The sequence below is a fragment of the Anolis carolinensis genome, chromosome 3 (genome assembly GCF_035594765.1).
Source record: "Anolis carolinensis isolate JA03-04 chromosome 3, rAnoCar3.1.pri, whole genome shotgun sequence".
Lineage (NCBI taxonomy): Eukaryota > Metazoa > Chordata > Lepidosauria > Squamata > Dactyloidae > Anolis > Anolis carolinensis.
In genome coordinates this window covers 253,678,568-253,695,355 of record NC_085843.1, presented here as the reverse complement: position 1 = coordinate 253,695,355, position 16,788 = coordinate 253,678,568, and the positions used below count along the sequence as shown (strand labels likewise).

Sequence of the window (16,788 nt, the reverse complement as noted above, 5' to 3'; positions counted from 1 at the left end):
AAACACCTGAGGGAGGGCCCAAGTTGGCCCATGCCTGATCCACAATACTGAGCAGGCATGGGCAAAGCTACACAGCAGATGTATTAATTCCTTCAAAGGATCGTGGAGAAAGTAATGCTGGGAAGATTGTAGAAAAGGTAATTCAGGAATTATTATTATTATACAGAAACTCTCTCACACACACACCAAATGTATACATTCGTTAACAGAATAGTGGAGAAAGTAATTCTGGAATTATTATTATTTCTATTATACTGAAACTCTCTCACACACACACCAAATGTATACATTCGTTAACAGAATAGTGGAGAAAGTAATTCTGGAATTATTATTATATTATATTGCATACACACTCACCAAATGTATACAGTCCATATCTTAACAGGATAGCGGAGAAGATAAATCTGGAATTATTATTTATATTATTACTAGCTGTGCCCGGCCACGCGTTGCTGTGGCTTAGTCTGGTGGTGTTGGTCAGTCTACATTAGGTTGTATTGATGCTGTGACCTCCACCTTCTTTATACTCACATTAGTAGTAGTATTTGAAGTCTGTTACCTTGTTCAATTTTTGTGTTGATTGATAATTGCTTGAGATCCCTGTTGTCTTTGGTTTGTTGTTAATTGTAATGTCTGATTCTGCTGAGTGCGGTTTATATTTTTATTGTGGTACAATAGTCCTTTTTTTGTTTTGCCTGTGTAGGTGTTTATTATTGTTGTTGTTGTTGTAGTGGTCATGAAGGTTGGATAAGTTAGATGCTACTGTATTGTTTTTTGGAGGCCCAGTGTAGCACTGACTGGCCTCTCAGCCTCAGTGCCTGGCTGTTTCTTGCCTGTGATGGTGTTGATTCTTATTGTTGTCGTTGTTGTTGTCATTGTTATTATTGTAATTGTTTTTTTGGAGGCCAAGTGTGAATGTAGGGATTGGGGAGGTGGATGAGTTGTGTTGTTAAATTTTGTATTTGTTATAGTCACAATGTGTTGTTGTGAGTTTTGTGGGTCCGGATTATGGTTTTGTGGTGTGGTTGTGTTGTTACAACTGAGAGGCAAGGCTTTTGTGTTGTGTTGCCAAGTTTTGTACTTCTGGGGCATTTAGTTGTGTGCCAAGTTTTGTATTTCTGTGTTGTTATAGTCACGATGCATTGTTGTGAGTTTTGTGGGTCTGGATTGTGGTTTTGTGGTGTGGTTGTGTTGTTACAATCGGGAGGGAAGGCTTTTGTGTTGTGTTGCCAAGTTTCGTATTTCTGGGGCGTTTAGTTGTGTTGTTATAGTCATGATGCGTTGTTGTGAGTTTTGTGGGTCCGGATTGTGGTTTTGTGTTGTGGTTGTGTTCTTACAACTGGGAGGCAAGGCTTTTGCGTTGTGTTGTCAAATTTTGTATTTCTGGGGCGTTTAGTTGTGTTATAGTCACGATGCATTGTTGTGAGGTTTGTGGGTCCGGATTGTGGTTTTGTGGTGTGGTTGTGTTGTTACAACCGGGAGGCAAGGTTTTTGTGTTGTGTTGTCAAGTTTTATATTTCTGGGGCGTTTAGTTGTGTGCCAAGTTTCGTATTTCTGGGACGTTTCGTTGTGTTGTTATAGTCACGATGCGTTGTTGTGAGTTTTATGGGTCCGGATTGTGGTTTTGTGGTGTGGTTGTGTTGTTACAACCTGGAGGGAAGGCTTTTGCATTGTGTTGCCAAGTTTCGTATTTCTGGGGCATTTAGTTTTGTTGTTACAGTCACAATGCGTTGTTGTGAGTTTTGTGGGTCCTGTGTGGTTTTGTGGTGTGGTTGTGTTGTTACAACTGGGAGGCAAGGCTTTTGCATTGTGTTGCCAAGTTTTGTATTTCTGGGGCGTTTAGTTGTGTTGTTATCGCATGATGCGTTGTTGTGAGTTTTGTGGGTCTGGATTGTGGTTTTGTGGTGTGGTTGTGTTGTAACCTGGAGGCAAGCCTTTTGCATTGTGGGGTTGTTGTATGTCTTTCGGGCTGTGTGGCCATGTTCCAGAAGCATTCTCTCCTGACGTTTCGCCCACATCTATGGCAGGCATCCTCAGAGGTTGTGAGGATACCTCACAACCTCTGAGGATGCCTGCCATAGATGTGGGCGAAACGTCAGGAGAGAATGCTTCTGGAACATGGCCACACAGCCCGAAAGACATACAACAACCCTGTGATCCCGGCCATGAAAGCCTTCGACAACACATTGAACATCTCTACGGGGAGAAATTGTTCCAAGACTTTTGCATTGTGTTGCCAAATTTCGTATTTCTGGGATGTTTAGTTTTGTTGTTATAGTCACTACGCAAACAACTTCATCATTTTATATATATAGATATTGCACACACACACCCCCCCCCCTCAAATGTGCACATTTCTTAACAGGATGGTGGAGAACGTAATTCTGGAATTATTAGTACAGGATAGCAGAGAAGATAAATCTGGAATTATTATTTATATTATTATATTGCACCCCCTCCCCAAAAGGTGTACATTTCTTAACAGGATGGTGGAGAACGTAATTTTGGAATTATTAGTACAGGATAACGAAGAAGATAAATCTGGAATTATTATTTATATTATTATATTGCACCCCCCCCCCCCCAAATGTGCACATTTCTTAACAGGATGGTGGAGAACGTAATTCTGGAATTATTAGTACAGTAGAGTCTCACTTATTCAACGTTCTGGATTATCCAACGCATTTTTGTAGTCAATGTTTTCAATACATCGTGATATTTTGGTGCCAAATTCATAAATACAGTAGAGTCTCACTTATCCAAGCCTCGCTTATCCAAGCCTCTGGATAATCCAAGCCATTTTTGTAGTCAATGTTTTCAATATATCATGATATTTTGGTGCTAAATTCATAAATACAGTAATTACAACATAACATTACTGCGTATTGAACTACTTTTTCTGTCAAATTTGTTGTATAACATGAAGTTTTGGTGCTTAATTTGTAACCTAATTTGATGTTTCATAGGCTTTTCCTTAATCCCTCCTTATTATCCAATATATTCACTTATCCAAGCTTCTGCCGGCCAGTTTAGCTTGGATAAGTGAGACTCTACTGTACAGTCATTACTACATAGCATTACTGCGTATTGAATTACCTTTTCTGTCAAATTTGTTGTATAACATGATGTTTTGGTGCTTAATTAGTAAAATCATAACCTGATTTTATGTTTAATAGGCTCTTCCTTTATCCTTCCTTATTATCCAATATATTCACTTATCCAACGTTCTGCTGTCCTGTTTATGTTGGATAAGTGAGACTCTACTGTATTAGCATTATATTGCACACACATACACCAAATGTGTACATTCCTTAACAGGATCATAGAAAGAGTAATTCTGGAATTATTATTATATATTTTTATCGTGTCAAAAGTGACTTGAGAACATACTGCAAATTGCTTCTGGTGTAAGAGAATTGGCTATCTACAAAGGCGTTACCCAGGGGATGCCTGGATATGTTACCATCCTGCTGGGAGGCTTCTTTCATGTCCCCACAAGTTTGAGCTGACAGACAGGAGCTCACCCCGTCTCATGGATTTGAACCAGCAACCTTCAGGTTAGCAACCCAATCTTTGCATCAGCAGTTCAGCTGGCACAAGGGTTTTTTTAAAAAAATTATATTGAAACTCACCCACCTCCCATCCAGTTTTTGTTTCCATTATATAGAAAGTCTCAAGCTTCATTATCACAGGCTTTTCTAAAAACCAAACATAAATTATGAAAACTGTAAGACAGAGCCAACCATGCAAATGTATTACAATATGTTTGGGTGTTTGTACCCTACCTTGAGCCACAAGGAGAGGCAGGTAATAAATTATTATTGTATTAATAATAATAATAATAATAATAATAATAATAATAATAATAATAATAATAATAATTATAATGGTATGGGTTCAGGAGGTGACTAAAGTCTCAGTTTTATAGAACCATTGCTTATGAAATCATCTTTGGTTTTGGAAGATTGTAATGGCTATTGCCCACCTTGGGAACAAAAAATTCAGAAGATTAGTAGCAGAGTGCAGCTCTTGGCATTTTCTGATAGAATGGTGTATCTGCACTTTTAAAAATACAAGATGATCCCCTTATCCACAAGGGATACATTTCTGATCCTACTGTGGAAATTTGAAATTGTCTAATAGCAAACCCTACTGAAATGAACTACTTTGACTGGAAGTTACCACGAGATCGTGCTGGAAGATTTAGAAATGCAACGTTATTTTACTGTCCAATAGAAGTATGCCACAGTATTGCCTAGAGGAGGGCTTCTTAAAAATTTCCCACTGTGACCCCTTTCTGCCAAGGAAATGTTTAGGAAACCACAAGTATATAGGTATATAAAATTGGAATAAAAATAAAATATTTGCTGATAATAAATCAGTAATTGCAGGGCTTGCTAAACAGGCTGATTTTTATGAAGTACAGCTGAAGCATTTTCTTCAGAGTCCATTATAAACATTGCAAGTTCATGCTAACAGAGTTGTGTAAATGTCTAAAACAGTAACTAGCTTTACTGTTGCCAAATTTTTGCAACCTTAATATTGAGCCAACGGGATTGCGTTTGGGCTTGGGTTTAAGAAGCAGTGGCTTACGTAGAAGACCTAGAAAATTCCAAGAGAAGACATATCTTGCAGGTAGGTGAGACTGTAGGTATTGATCCCATGAGCCTGGGTGTTGTACTACCAGTTGTAAGGTAAAGGTTTCCCCTGACATTAAGTCCAGTCATGTCTGATTCTGGGGGTTGGTGCTCATCTCCATTTCTAAGCCGAAGAGCCAGCGTTGTCCATAGACACCTCCAAGGTCATGTGGCCGGCATGACTACATGGAGCGCCGTTACCTTCCCGCCGGAGCGGTACCTATTGATCTACTCACATTGGCATGTTTTCGAACTGCTAGGTTGGCAGAAGCTGGAGCTAACATCGGCCGCTCATGCCGCTCCGGGGTTTGAACCTGGCACCTTTCAGTCTGCAAGTTCAGCAGCAAGTTGTAAGCCACTTTAATTCCTTTAAAGGGAGAGGAGGCACGATATCTATACATGAGTAATCCATTATACCATGTCATCACAAAGAACCGCGCTATCTCAGTGTTAAAGCTAGCACCCAGCGTTAAACTGACTACTCAAAACCAGGTGCACTTTTGATTACATTTCAAGGTTCAGATTTTTTATAATTTGTTTAAGTGTTTTAGTTTGTCTAATCTCTCAGCCTGTTTCATTTCATTTCATGTTTGTTAGCTTTGTGTTGCATTTTATTTGATTCTTAATAATGTGTTAGCTACACTGTTGTAGGCTGTGCTGGAATGTGATTTGATGATAGTATGGAAATGTCTTAATACGGATGATGACAGAGAATGTTTGTTGGTTACTAAAGCATTCCTCATTGGCATGTTTGCATTTTGCCTGTGCTTTCCAATGCACTTTTTGGGACCACAGCAAGTTTTACCTTCTTTAGCTTCGGTACAATGGTTGCATAATTGTACTTTGTGTAGTAAGAAAGCCTAAACTTTAACTGAAAGCAAGATCTTGTATTCTTTCAGTTATTTGTCCTCTGTTCTGAGCCAAAACAAAAGAGCATTGTAAATAGTGAGAACTTAATCGGATCCAGATGTTATTCCATCATCAATGGATATGTCACAGGACTTCATTCTGGCTTTTCATATTTTACAAAATGAGTATGATGACATTTTGTACCTTTAAAAGGCTAAAATAGAATTAAAAGTTTAACATTAAACTACAGTAGCTTTATTCTTTATTAAATTGTCAGCTACTTTGACTGTAAAAGAGTACAGCTATTCCAGATAACTACACAGACATAATTATTTCATCAGTGACAGTGGGGAATTTCCACCTCCTCCATGATTACATTTGGACCTATGGAGATATGTGTTAGTACATTTATTGTTAATTTCTTACGTTGCGAATTTATGAACCAAAGATTTCATATAAACCTTGAAAATGTTACTTTTTCGGAAAAATAGCATACAGTGCCTTGTGAGTTTTCTATTTGTTGCCTTGCAATATTGTTACATTGTACTTCTGCTTTGCATTGTGAATAACATCTAAAAAAAACACCTATACAGACATATCTGTTAGCATAGCCTCTCACAAATACACAGCTCTTTATAAAATAGTCTTTTTATGCCCCTTGGCTACCCTTTTTCTCTTAACTAATTGGAAGAATTAAAAAAACGATCAGAAGCATTGGGAGAATGCTGAAGGAGAGACATTGGGTACTAGGATTGCAGTAAACAATGCAATAAATCTTGAGTTGGGATTCACCAAACCTGTTCTAGGCATGTAGATTTGCCAACAACAGAAAAGGTAAACGGCAGCTGCCTGCAGAATCGCTTACTGGGTATGGGCACGTCTACACAGAGCTATTTCCAGAAGGAGGGGGTGAATCAGTCTGTGATGGCTGCATGACTCATACATCTGATTCAGATTAAGGTGGATCTGAACTGCATTAACAAAAGTTTTGGGTTGCTACAAATTTTCCCTACGAACCCAGAGCAAACCGTGACTTCAGGTTCATATAAAACAGTTGGGCTGGATCTGAGATTGAACCAGCCTCAACTGTTTACACAACCACCATGTTCCAGGGACACAGGATGACATGTATCAGCCCAACCCCTGGTCTTTGTCATAGCAGCAATTTCCAGGAATATCAACAATTTAAGATATGCAGATGACAACGTACTACTAGCAGAAGATAGCAAAGACTTAGAATGATTACTGAAGAAAGTGCAAAGGCAGGTTTACAGCTGAACATTAAAAAAACAAAAGTCATGGCCATTGCTGGTTATATTGCAGATGGATAGATTCAATCAAGGAAGCCACAACACTGAATCAGCAAGGTTGGATAACAGAGTGACTTGGAGGTCTCTCATTGATAGAGTTGTCAAAAGTTGAAGTTGAGTTAATGGCAGTTAACAATACATCAGTAATTTGTGATGTTGTTAATAGAATGTGAGTTACAAGTATACGAACTAAGTACATAAAAGAGCAGGCAGTATACAAATTTTGCAACATGTGAAGTGGTGCTTTTTGGCGGGTAAAGTCATCAAGAATGCTAAGATGGTTTGGATCTCCTTGTTTAGTAACTGTCTGGGTTTGTTTTGTTTTCTTCATAGGTAGAAGTTCTTCGTCCTCAGCCAGGCTGGGTTGAATTGAACCCTGACAGTCTATGGACACTGTTTGTTGACGTGGTGAAAGAGGCAGTTCAAGGTAAACATGAAATTAAATGGCTATTGCGAAACAGAATTTTCGGCATTGCTGTTGCATTTATTTTACTGTGTCTTATCAGCATCTAGATTGTTGTGATATAGCTCACAAGGTATAAAAAAACAATACAGTAAAATACATTAAATAATAATAAGTCAGGGGGAACCTAAATAAACAAAAATATGATGCCCATCATAATCCAAACCTAGGCAAGGTGCTTGGTTTGTCATTATGTTCTGAACGTAACCCATAACACCTTCAGGTGTTTGGCTTTTGGAATCAGATGAGATCCAGTGTCTTTAGAATATTTACTTGTAGACAACATTCCTTGAGGAATGGGACAGACCTTCAAAAGGGAGTGTTGCTTCATCTTGTTGCAAATAGTAATAAATTGTCTACTTCCTACTCACTGTCCTCAACTTCTTGTGAACAGGACTGTGGATACACAATCAGAATCAATATCCTTTTGTCCAATCCTTCAATTTTGTGTCAGGCCACGATCAGCCAGCTAGTTGTTCATCTGTTTTCTTGAAAGATTGGAGAAACGAGAGAAGCTAAGGGTTGTATTAGAGTGAATTAGGATGGTCAGGAGGAGGGAAAATAAACTGGTTTCAAACAATAATCATGGTGTTATTTTATGTCTGTTTTTAAATAGCTCCCACTCTGTTTGGAGCTTATTGTTAGGAAATTGTATAGAGTTGTACTTCCATAGATAAATGACACGTCTTTAAGTGCCAGGTGGCTGTTTTTTTCTTTCCTCCCACTCTTTCCTTTTTCTTTAATTACTGTCCATGTTCCTTACTTGTGCGAGATACAATCTTTGAGAGGCAAGATGATGACTTTTCTAAAGTTTACTAGTTCCTTTAATTGATTTTTTTTCTGTAGTGGAGTGAAAACATCCATAAAAGAGGTAGTCTCAATTGATTGTAAGAGTATATGCTTGTTTGCTTCATGTTCTTCTTCCTGGGCTGCTCTTTGGCGGTGGTTGAAGGAACCATCAGAATGTCATATTTCATGAACAGTTCCTTGGATTGCCCTTTCCAGTGAGACTGAATGTTCCACAAGTGCTTTTCTCATGGATCTGTCTGTTCGTTCATCTATCTCTCTCTTCATAGAGCAGGGATAGATAAAGTGTGGACTGTGAACTGCATGTGATCGTCTACGTCCTTTTTGTGCCCCCGAAGCCTTTCCAACCCAAAGGATGCAAAATAACTGCTGACAAAATTCAAGAGCACATATCCCCCTTGAAAAGATTCCTCTGTCTCTTTCTCACTCACTTTCTGTGTCTTGTTCCTGCTGGACGTTACAAAGCTAGCTTGGATACTGTATATACCAGGCATGGGCAAACCTCGGCCCTCCAGGTGTTTTGGACTTCAACTCCCACATTCCGGCTGTTAGAAATTGTAGGAGTTGAAGTCCTAAACACTTGGAGAGCTGAAGTTTACCCATGCCTGGTATATACTCATGTATAAGCCTAGACATTTTTAAAATTTATCCCAAAACTTGAGTAGATTTATTCATGGGTTAATGTAGATATGTAAATATTATACTTTCACTTTTATCAAAAAAGGAACCATTCCCTTCTACTGAGAGAAATAAATGATTCATTTTTTTAATAAGAGTTATTGCTGCACCTTAAGTTTTATCCAAAAGGGAATATCCCCTTCTTATGAGTAGTGTGACAAAAGGCAGCTTTAAATGCAAAGTACAGTAGAGTCTTGCTTATCCAACATAAACGGGCCTGCAGAACATTGGATAAGCAAAAATGTTGACTAATAAGGAGGGATTAAGGAAAAGCCTATTAAACATCAAATTATGTTATGATTTAACAAATTAAGCATCAAAACATGTTTTATAAATAGTCTGCCACTTGTTTGGGAGCATGTCTACACATTGTTGGCCCACTGCGCATTGCTGCCTAGAGAAACAGCTGTAGATCCAGGTGGGGGGCAAACTGCGTTGGATAATACAGAACGTTGGATGAGTGAAGGTTGGATAAGCAAGACTCTACTGTATTACCGGTATGGGTTTTCGGTCTTGTTACATTTTCTTTGCAAAATTCTCAAACAACTGCATGGCTTTTTTCCACTTGAAACGGCCTAGTGATCTTTGTTCTCCACTTAATGCTTTTTTCCCAGATAATTTTACTTACAGCCTTCTAAGCTTTTTGCAAACATAGCCCTTCATACTGAAGCTCTTGTCTTCTTCATCCTTTGTGTTTTGGCATGCAAGTTTGCTTTAGCTAAGCTTTCTTAGTCTTGAAGTGATTGCATTCCAGAACAAAGTATGCATTTTTTTTCTTTTCTTAAACTTTGAAGAAATACATTTCTTGGTTCAGTTCTTGATAGACTCACTGAATTGCAATAAAACTACTATCACTGTCACCAATATAAAGCCAGCCATTCCTCCCCTCTTTCTCTAACTTCACTTCTTCTTCATACAGTCAGATAATGACAGCACTGGATCAGGCCACGGTGGCACAATGGGTTAAACCCTTGTGCCGGCTGAACTATTGACCTGAAGGTTGAAGGTTCGAATCTGCAAGACAGGGCGAGCTCCTGTCTGGCAGCCCCAGCTTACCATGCGGAGACATGAGAGAAGTCTCCCAGCAGGATGGTAACACATCCGGGCGTCCCCTGGGCAACGTCTTTGTAGATGGCCGATTCTTTCACAGCAGAGAAACACTTCAAACAGATGTTGTTGTTTGTTTTGCTAAAATGTGAGTCTAACTAGCCTAGTAAATTATATATGTAGCTTTGAATTGAATCAAGACTGAGAGTTTTCCTTCCAGAAGGTACTGGTAATCTGTCCTGTTACTGTTTAACCTGTGTTATTCAGAGCTCTCTTTTGCTTCACGAATGTTCCATTGTGGGACGCAAAGCTGTCTACTGAGATCATATGTTTATAAATCAATTTTATAAAATGGGTCATAGTCAATGTCTGCCTCCATAATTAAGGAGCCAAGCCTTGCAAAAACTAAACAACTTATTGACTTGGGCGGGAGAACTTTTAGCTGATGAAATGTTATTCGATTTGGAAAGAGATTGTATATTTTTATGCTTGACCTAAATCATTTAATAAGTTATTTGTAATATCTGAGTACCTCACTCTTGTATATCATTTTTAAGCCATTCTGCTAATATTTAAAAGCACAGGAGCATTTTTGGCTGTCAAATAACTATGCCAGTTGATACCAAAAAATGAGCTTTGTTATTGTTTTCGTAATAATAATAATAACATTAATTTTATACTCCGCCACCATCTCCCTGAAGGGACTCGGGGCGGCTTACATATAGGACAGAAAGTCCAACATACATACATACATACATACATACATAAAAGCAGCAATCCATTAAAACAAAGCCGCCAATAAAATAAAAGAATCATAAAATACACAATCAGTTTATTGCATATAATATAATCCGTTTATTGCATATAAGAGAAAAACAGCAGCATTGAGACTCCATCAGACCGTGTTCAACAAGAACCAATGACCATAATTATAATAATGGACGTGACCAGGCTATAAATGGGTCAGGCATGGGATAGTGCAAAACAACGTACGATAGGGCCGAGGAATGAATAAACTGCAGAGAACAGAGTAGTATCTGGTGACCTAGGGACTGGGCATTTATATCTAGGGACTAATCATTCTCAAATGCTTGTTGGAACATCCAGGTTTTCAAATCCCTGTAGTCATACTGTTCTTCTGAATTAACAAACAGCTTTTATTAAGGTGTTGAATTAACTTTAATGTTATTCTATCTATTTTTTCAGTGACTTAGTGTTCAAACATTTCTTTTAGTTGCAGGAATTCAAATGCATCAGATTGCTGCTCTTGGACTCTCAACGCAGCGATCAACTTTCATTACATGGAACAAGTATGTAGCATACGATGGATATGCAGATTGATCTTTGTTTCTGTTTTGTTGTAAATATATGTTTTCTGAAAGAAGTAACATATAAGATTCTCTATTTGGCCTAAGAATATTTGATTAGTCATCTAGCTAGATGCTGAACAACAGTAAAATATTTGAGTATTTCTTTATTTATTGTGTCAGAAGCAAACCAAGGGTACAGTTGTAATGTATTTTTTAAAAACACAAACAAAGTTAAAAACTTGGCATTATACTAAATGTCCTTTGACCAGTAGCTGGCCACTTGGAGTGCTTCTGGTATTGCTATAAGATGGTCTTCCGTTGTGCATGTAGCAGGGCTCAGACTGCATTGTAATAGGTGGTCTATGGTTTGCTCCTCTCCACACTCGAATGTCGTGAATTCCACTTTGTGGCCCCATTTCTTCAGGTTGTCTCTGCATCTCGTGGTGCCAGAGTGCAGTCTGCTCAGAGCGCAGTTTGAGTATTAATGTAATGAAACAGTAACCACAAAAAAGTCATGCCCAAAGTTCCTTTGGGGAAATGGGGTGGGATATAAAAATACTATTATTATTATTAATAATAATAATAATAATAATAATAATAATAATAATAGGCGGCTGAGGGGGAAAGAAATGGCCTGAGGCTGTTAGGAATTGTGGGAGTTGAAGTCCAAAACACCTGGAAGACTGAAGTTTGCCCATGTCTGGTTTACACTGATGATATATTGCTGTTCAATTTTCATTATAATGGGGCTTCAGTTTTCCATCAACTGGATTCCCTCGAATCTTTCATTAGTTCACAAGTTCATCTACGCGCATGGATTTCTTTTAGGGGTAACAAGGAAGCCATTGTTTCTTTTGCAGTGTGATATAGCAACAATCAAGGCTGGCAAGGGTTTCGCTTCTTTGCTTGTTGTTGCAGCACATAATGAGCATCCACTGTTTCTTTCTTGGAAAGGGGAAAGAAGAATGCTCCTCTTTAACTATGTGAACTTGCTGGAGGAAGTATTCTTTATTTCTTTTTTTACATTTTGAAACAGATCTCGTAAGTCAATTGACAAGAATCCCCAAACTGTATTGCCACTAAAAAAAACAACAACTTTTCTTTAAACATAAGCAAAAATGAAATGGAAGTAAAATGTATGCTGCTACATAAACTTCACAATTACCATTCATATTAAGGATATGAATATGGCTATTTCTTCGGTTCTCAGTGAAGAAATTTTCTGATTACAATCTCAACCATTATAGATTTTTTGGGAAAAAAATAGATTAATAAACTGTATCTTTGGATGAGTTTTGGCAATACATAGTAGACTTAAGATCAGCCTGACTAAAACACCTAGCTCTTTAAGAACTTTTGTAGTACAATTATACTGCTCAAGTCAATTGCAATCCTCTTCGGAAGTGATCGTGTAAATAATAGCCCTGCTCCCTGAACAGACTAAATGTCAAGTGGTGGAACGGGTTCTTCTATAGAAAGACGAATTGCTTAACGTTAAGACTAGTGTGTTGCCAAAGGCTTTCATGGCCAGAATCATTGGGTTGCTGTGAGTTTTCCGGGCGGTATGGCCATGTTCCAGAAGCATTATCTCCTGACGTTTTGCCCACATCTATGGCAGGTGTTCTCAGAGATTGTGAGGTCTGTTGGAAACTAGGCAAGTGGGGTTTATATATCTGGAATGTTCAGGGTGGGGAAAATAACTCTTGTCTGCCTGAGGCAAGTGTGAATGTTGCCACCTTGATTAGCATTGAATAGCTTTGCAGCTTCAAAGCCCGGGTGCTTCCTGTCTGGGAGAATCTTTTGTTGGGAGGCCTTAGCTGGCCCTGATTGTTTCATGTCTGGAATTCTCCTGTTTTCTGAGTGTTGTTCTTTATTTGCTGTCCTGATTTTAGAGGGTTTTTTTTTTAAATACTGGTAGCCAGATTTTGTTCATTTTCATGTTTTCTTCCTTTCTATTGAAATTGTCCACATGCTTGTGGATTTCAATGGCTTCTCTGTGTAGTCTGACATGATAGTTGTTAGAGTGGTCCAGTATTTCTGTGTTCTCAAATAATATGCTGTGTCCAGGTTGGTTCATTAAGTGCTCTGCTATGGCTGACTTCTCTGGTTGGATTGGTCTGCAGTGCCTTTCATGTTCGTTGATTTGTGTTCAGGCACTGCGTTACGTGGTCCCTATGTAGTCTTGTCCACAGCTGCATGGCATATGGTAGACTCCTGCAGAGGTGAGAGGATCCCTCTTGTCCTTTGCTGAATGCAGCATCTGTTGAATATTCTTAGTGGATCGTTTGTACGTTGTGTTTCTTCATCTGCTTCCCTATACGGTTAGTGGTTCCCTTGATGTATGGCCAATTGCAACATTCACACTTGTTTCAAGCAGACAAGAGTTCTTTCTCCCACCCTGGACATTCCACAGATATATAAACTTCAGTTGCCTAGTTTCCAACAGACCTCACAACCTCTGGGAATGCCTGCCATAGATGTGGGCGGAGAGAATGCTTCTGGAACATGGCCATACAGCCCGGAAAACTCACAGCAACCCAATGATTCTGGCCATGAAAGCCTTCGGCAACACATTAAAATTTGTGTTTGTTACTTCAGTGGAGCTTTGTTGGTTCTTCACTGAGAAAATAAGTAGCATGGGCTTTCATTATATCTGTAAACACTATGCATAGCAGTGAGGCTTGTTCATAGATAAGTGTAGGGAGACATGCCTTCAAGTCTCCTGTTAACTTAATGTGCACGTTGGATGATCCCCACTGGGCTGCAGAGGAACAAAGCAAGTTACAGTGATCCAGACAGAAGTTTTCTTCAGGATTATGTTCATTGATGGGAAATCAGAAATTTATTTATTTATTTATTTATTTACAGTATTTATATTCTCCCTTTCTCATCCTGAAGGGGACTCAGGGCGGAAAACAATGTAGCTATACATGGCAAAAATTCAATGCCATTAGACATACGACATACAGACAGAGACAAGGACACAGAGGCAATTTAACATTTCCAGCTTCATGAGGGTATGCTCGATTCCACAGGGGAGCTGCTGCTTCATCATCCACTGTTACACAGATTCCTTGATGGATAACTTCCTCATTCTTCCGTACGCTGCTAAACGATTTTTTTATGGTGTCATTAGTTAAATTAGCCTCCCCACATGGGCGGTACCTAAATTTCCTACTTGATAAATGCAACTATCTTCTGTCAACAATGAGCTAGGCTATTTTTAATGGTAGGGCGCTCAATCCGACCCGGGCTTCGAACTCATGACTTCTCGGTCAGTAGTGATTTATTGCAGCTGGCTACTAACCAACTGGCTACTAGCCGCAGCCTGGCGCATGATACAAAGCCATTTAAACTTCAAAAGCAAAGCAACAGAGCTGTGTTTCACTTGTTGCCTGAAGCTCTATTGAAGTAAGAGACCCAATTTCATTCAAGAGGGATGGGAGTTATTAAATATGAGCTGGGACTCAACCTTTCAGATTGAATACCAGCTAGGAGGACATGTACTGTATAAGGAAACAGGAGTTTACCATTATCATGTCTGTGAGTGCATCTACACTATATAGAATAAATACAGCTTGACACTAATTTAACTCCCAGGGCTCAATATTATGGAATCTCGGGAGTTGTGCTTTTACAAGGTCATTAGCCTTCCCTGTGAAGAGTGCTGGTGCCTCACAAACTACAGCTCCCCAGATTCCATGGTATTGTTCGATGCCAGTTAAAGTGATGTCAAACTGCATTAACTCTGCATTGTTAGATGCACCTTGTCATGGTGCTATGAATTTGTTTGCCGGGGTTTCAGCAAGTTAATATTCTAACGCGGCCTCCAGTTCACTTTCAGTCCTAATTTCTATAAAATGGGGCAATTACACTATTCTGTTATAGAGATAAATACACCTAGTACACTTACCATCCATTGTAAAATTCAAATGTATAGCCATGTTAATTTAGAATAACCTTAGAAACAGAATGAAGTTGACAGCTTACGTTTTTGTAGACTGCTTCCTCAGATGCCAGATCCCTTTTGCACAATACTGTAAGGTTATCTATCTCTTTGTTATTTCAGGAAGACAGGAAAACCTTTCCATAACTTCATCAGTTGGCAAGATGTGAGAGCTGGGGAACTTACAAAAATCTGGAACAGATCTTTTTTAATGAAAGTAAGTTCTATTTCCAAAAACTAAGGAGGGGTAAAAGTATGTGTGTGGATGTGTACAGTTGCTTGAAATAACCAAAAGAACAAGTGTGATTTATTGTAGTGTTCCAAAGAAGCATGTTAAGTATGCCCAGCACAATAATTTACTACTATTACGTCTTTTTTAAAAAAAGGCTTATACTAAATGAACATTGGACGATTTATACTGACCATTCATTATTGCTTTCATTTTCCTTCTTCTGGGCAGTGAAAATTCTTGCCTCTTACCAGAGAAATTCCCAATCAACTTTGCTTCTCAGTGAGTAGCGTAAGAATAGTTGATTGACCAATTTTCTGCAAAGCAAAATATCTTTGAGTGTAGTGTGGCAAATAATTGTTTTGAGGGCCCAAGTTGCCTACAGATTCCTTGAAAAGTGTTCCATATGCTTTTTGCCAATCCATGCGGAAATTGCATAAGCATAAATGCTTTTGGGTTGCTGTGAGTTTTCCAGGCTGTATGGCCATATTCCAGAAGCATTCTCTCCTGACGTTTTGCCCACATCTATGGCAGGCACCCTCAGAGGCTGTGAGGTATGTTGGAAACTAAGCAAGTTGAGTTTATATATCTGTGTAATGTTCAGGGTGGGAGAAAGAACTCTTGTCTGTTTGAGGCAAGTGTGAATGTTGCAACTGATTAGCACTGAATAGCTTGGCAGCATCAAAGCCTGACTGCTTTCTGCCTCGGGGAATCCTTTGTTGGGAGGTGTTAACTGGCCCTGATTGTTTCTTGTCTAGAATTCCCCTGTCTTCTGAGTGTTGTTCCTTATTTACTGTCCTGATTTTAGAGTTTTTTTAATCTTGGGATTCCCTCAGGCAGGAGGCAGGCAGGCTTTGAAGCTAAAAGGCTATTCATTGCTAATCAAGCTGGCCAATTGTAACATTCACACTTGCCTCAGGCAGAAAAGCGTTCTTTCTCCCACCCTGGACATTCAACAGATATATAAACTTGGCTAGTTTCCAACAGACCTCACAACCTCTGAGGATGCCTGCCATAGATGTGGGCGAAACGTCAGGAGAGAATTCTTTTGGAATATGTCCATACAGCCTGGAAAACTCACAGCAACCCAGTGATGAAAACCTTCAACAACACATAAATGCTTTTATTTAACTAGGTTACTTTGTCGATTGCATCTATGGTTATCATACTTCTTTTTAAAATGAATCCCTGTGGAAAAGTAATTCTAATATTTACCCAACTAATCTCTATTTTTTTGGGAACAGACAGTTCGTGGCATTTCTTCACTGCTGCACTTTTTCACACGGAGCAGTCAGTTTTTGTTAGCAAGTTATTTATCGTTTACAACACAGCACATCTCTTTAAGACTGGCTTGGATTTTACAACATATAACTGAGGTAAGACTTAGTAGTATCTGTACTTTGGTACTTTTAAATTTATACTTTGTTTTGATGCATTGTGGATTGCCTTGGGCCCCGTTCCAGGAAAAGGAAGGTTATTAACTAATTAACTATGTCTCTATTGAGCTTTTCA

General features: G+C 38.8%; 1 protein-coding gene across 3 annotated transcripts in view; it reads left to right on the top strand.

Annotated features, from left to right (window-relative positions):
• gk5 (glycerol kinase 5) overlaps nt 1-16,788 on the top strand; it is a 35,094-nt gene that overhangs the window by 586 nt on the left and 17,720 nt on the right. For 2 of the 3 annotated variants that reach the window (XM_062976634.1, XM_062976633.1), the window contains exons 2-5: nt 7,130-7,223; nt 11,026-11,101; nt 15,171-15,264; nt 16,521-16,652. In XM_062976634.1, coding sequence (XP_062832704.1) covers nt 7,130-7,223; nt 11,026-11,101; nt 15,171-15,264; nt 16,521-16,652 — 396 coding nt within the window. Of the gene's footprint in view, nt 1-31; nt 138-7,129; nt 7,224-11,025; nt 11,102-15,170; nt 15,265-16,520; nt 16,653-16,788 lie in introns of those variants that run through there. The other variant, XM_062976635.1, reaches the window with a different exon arrangement.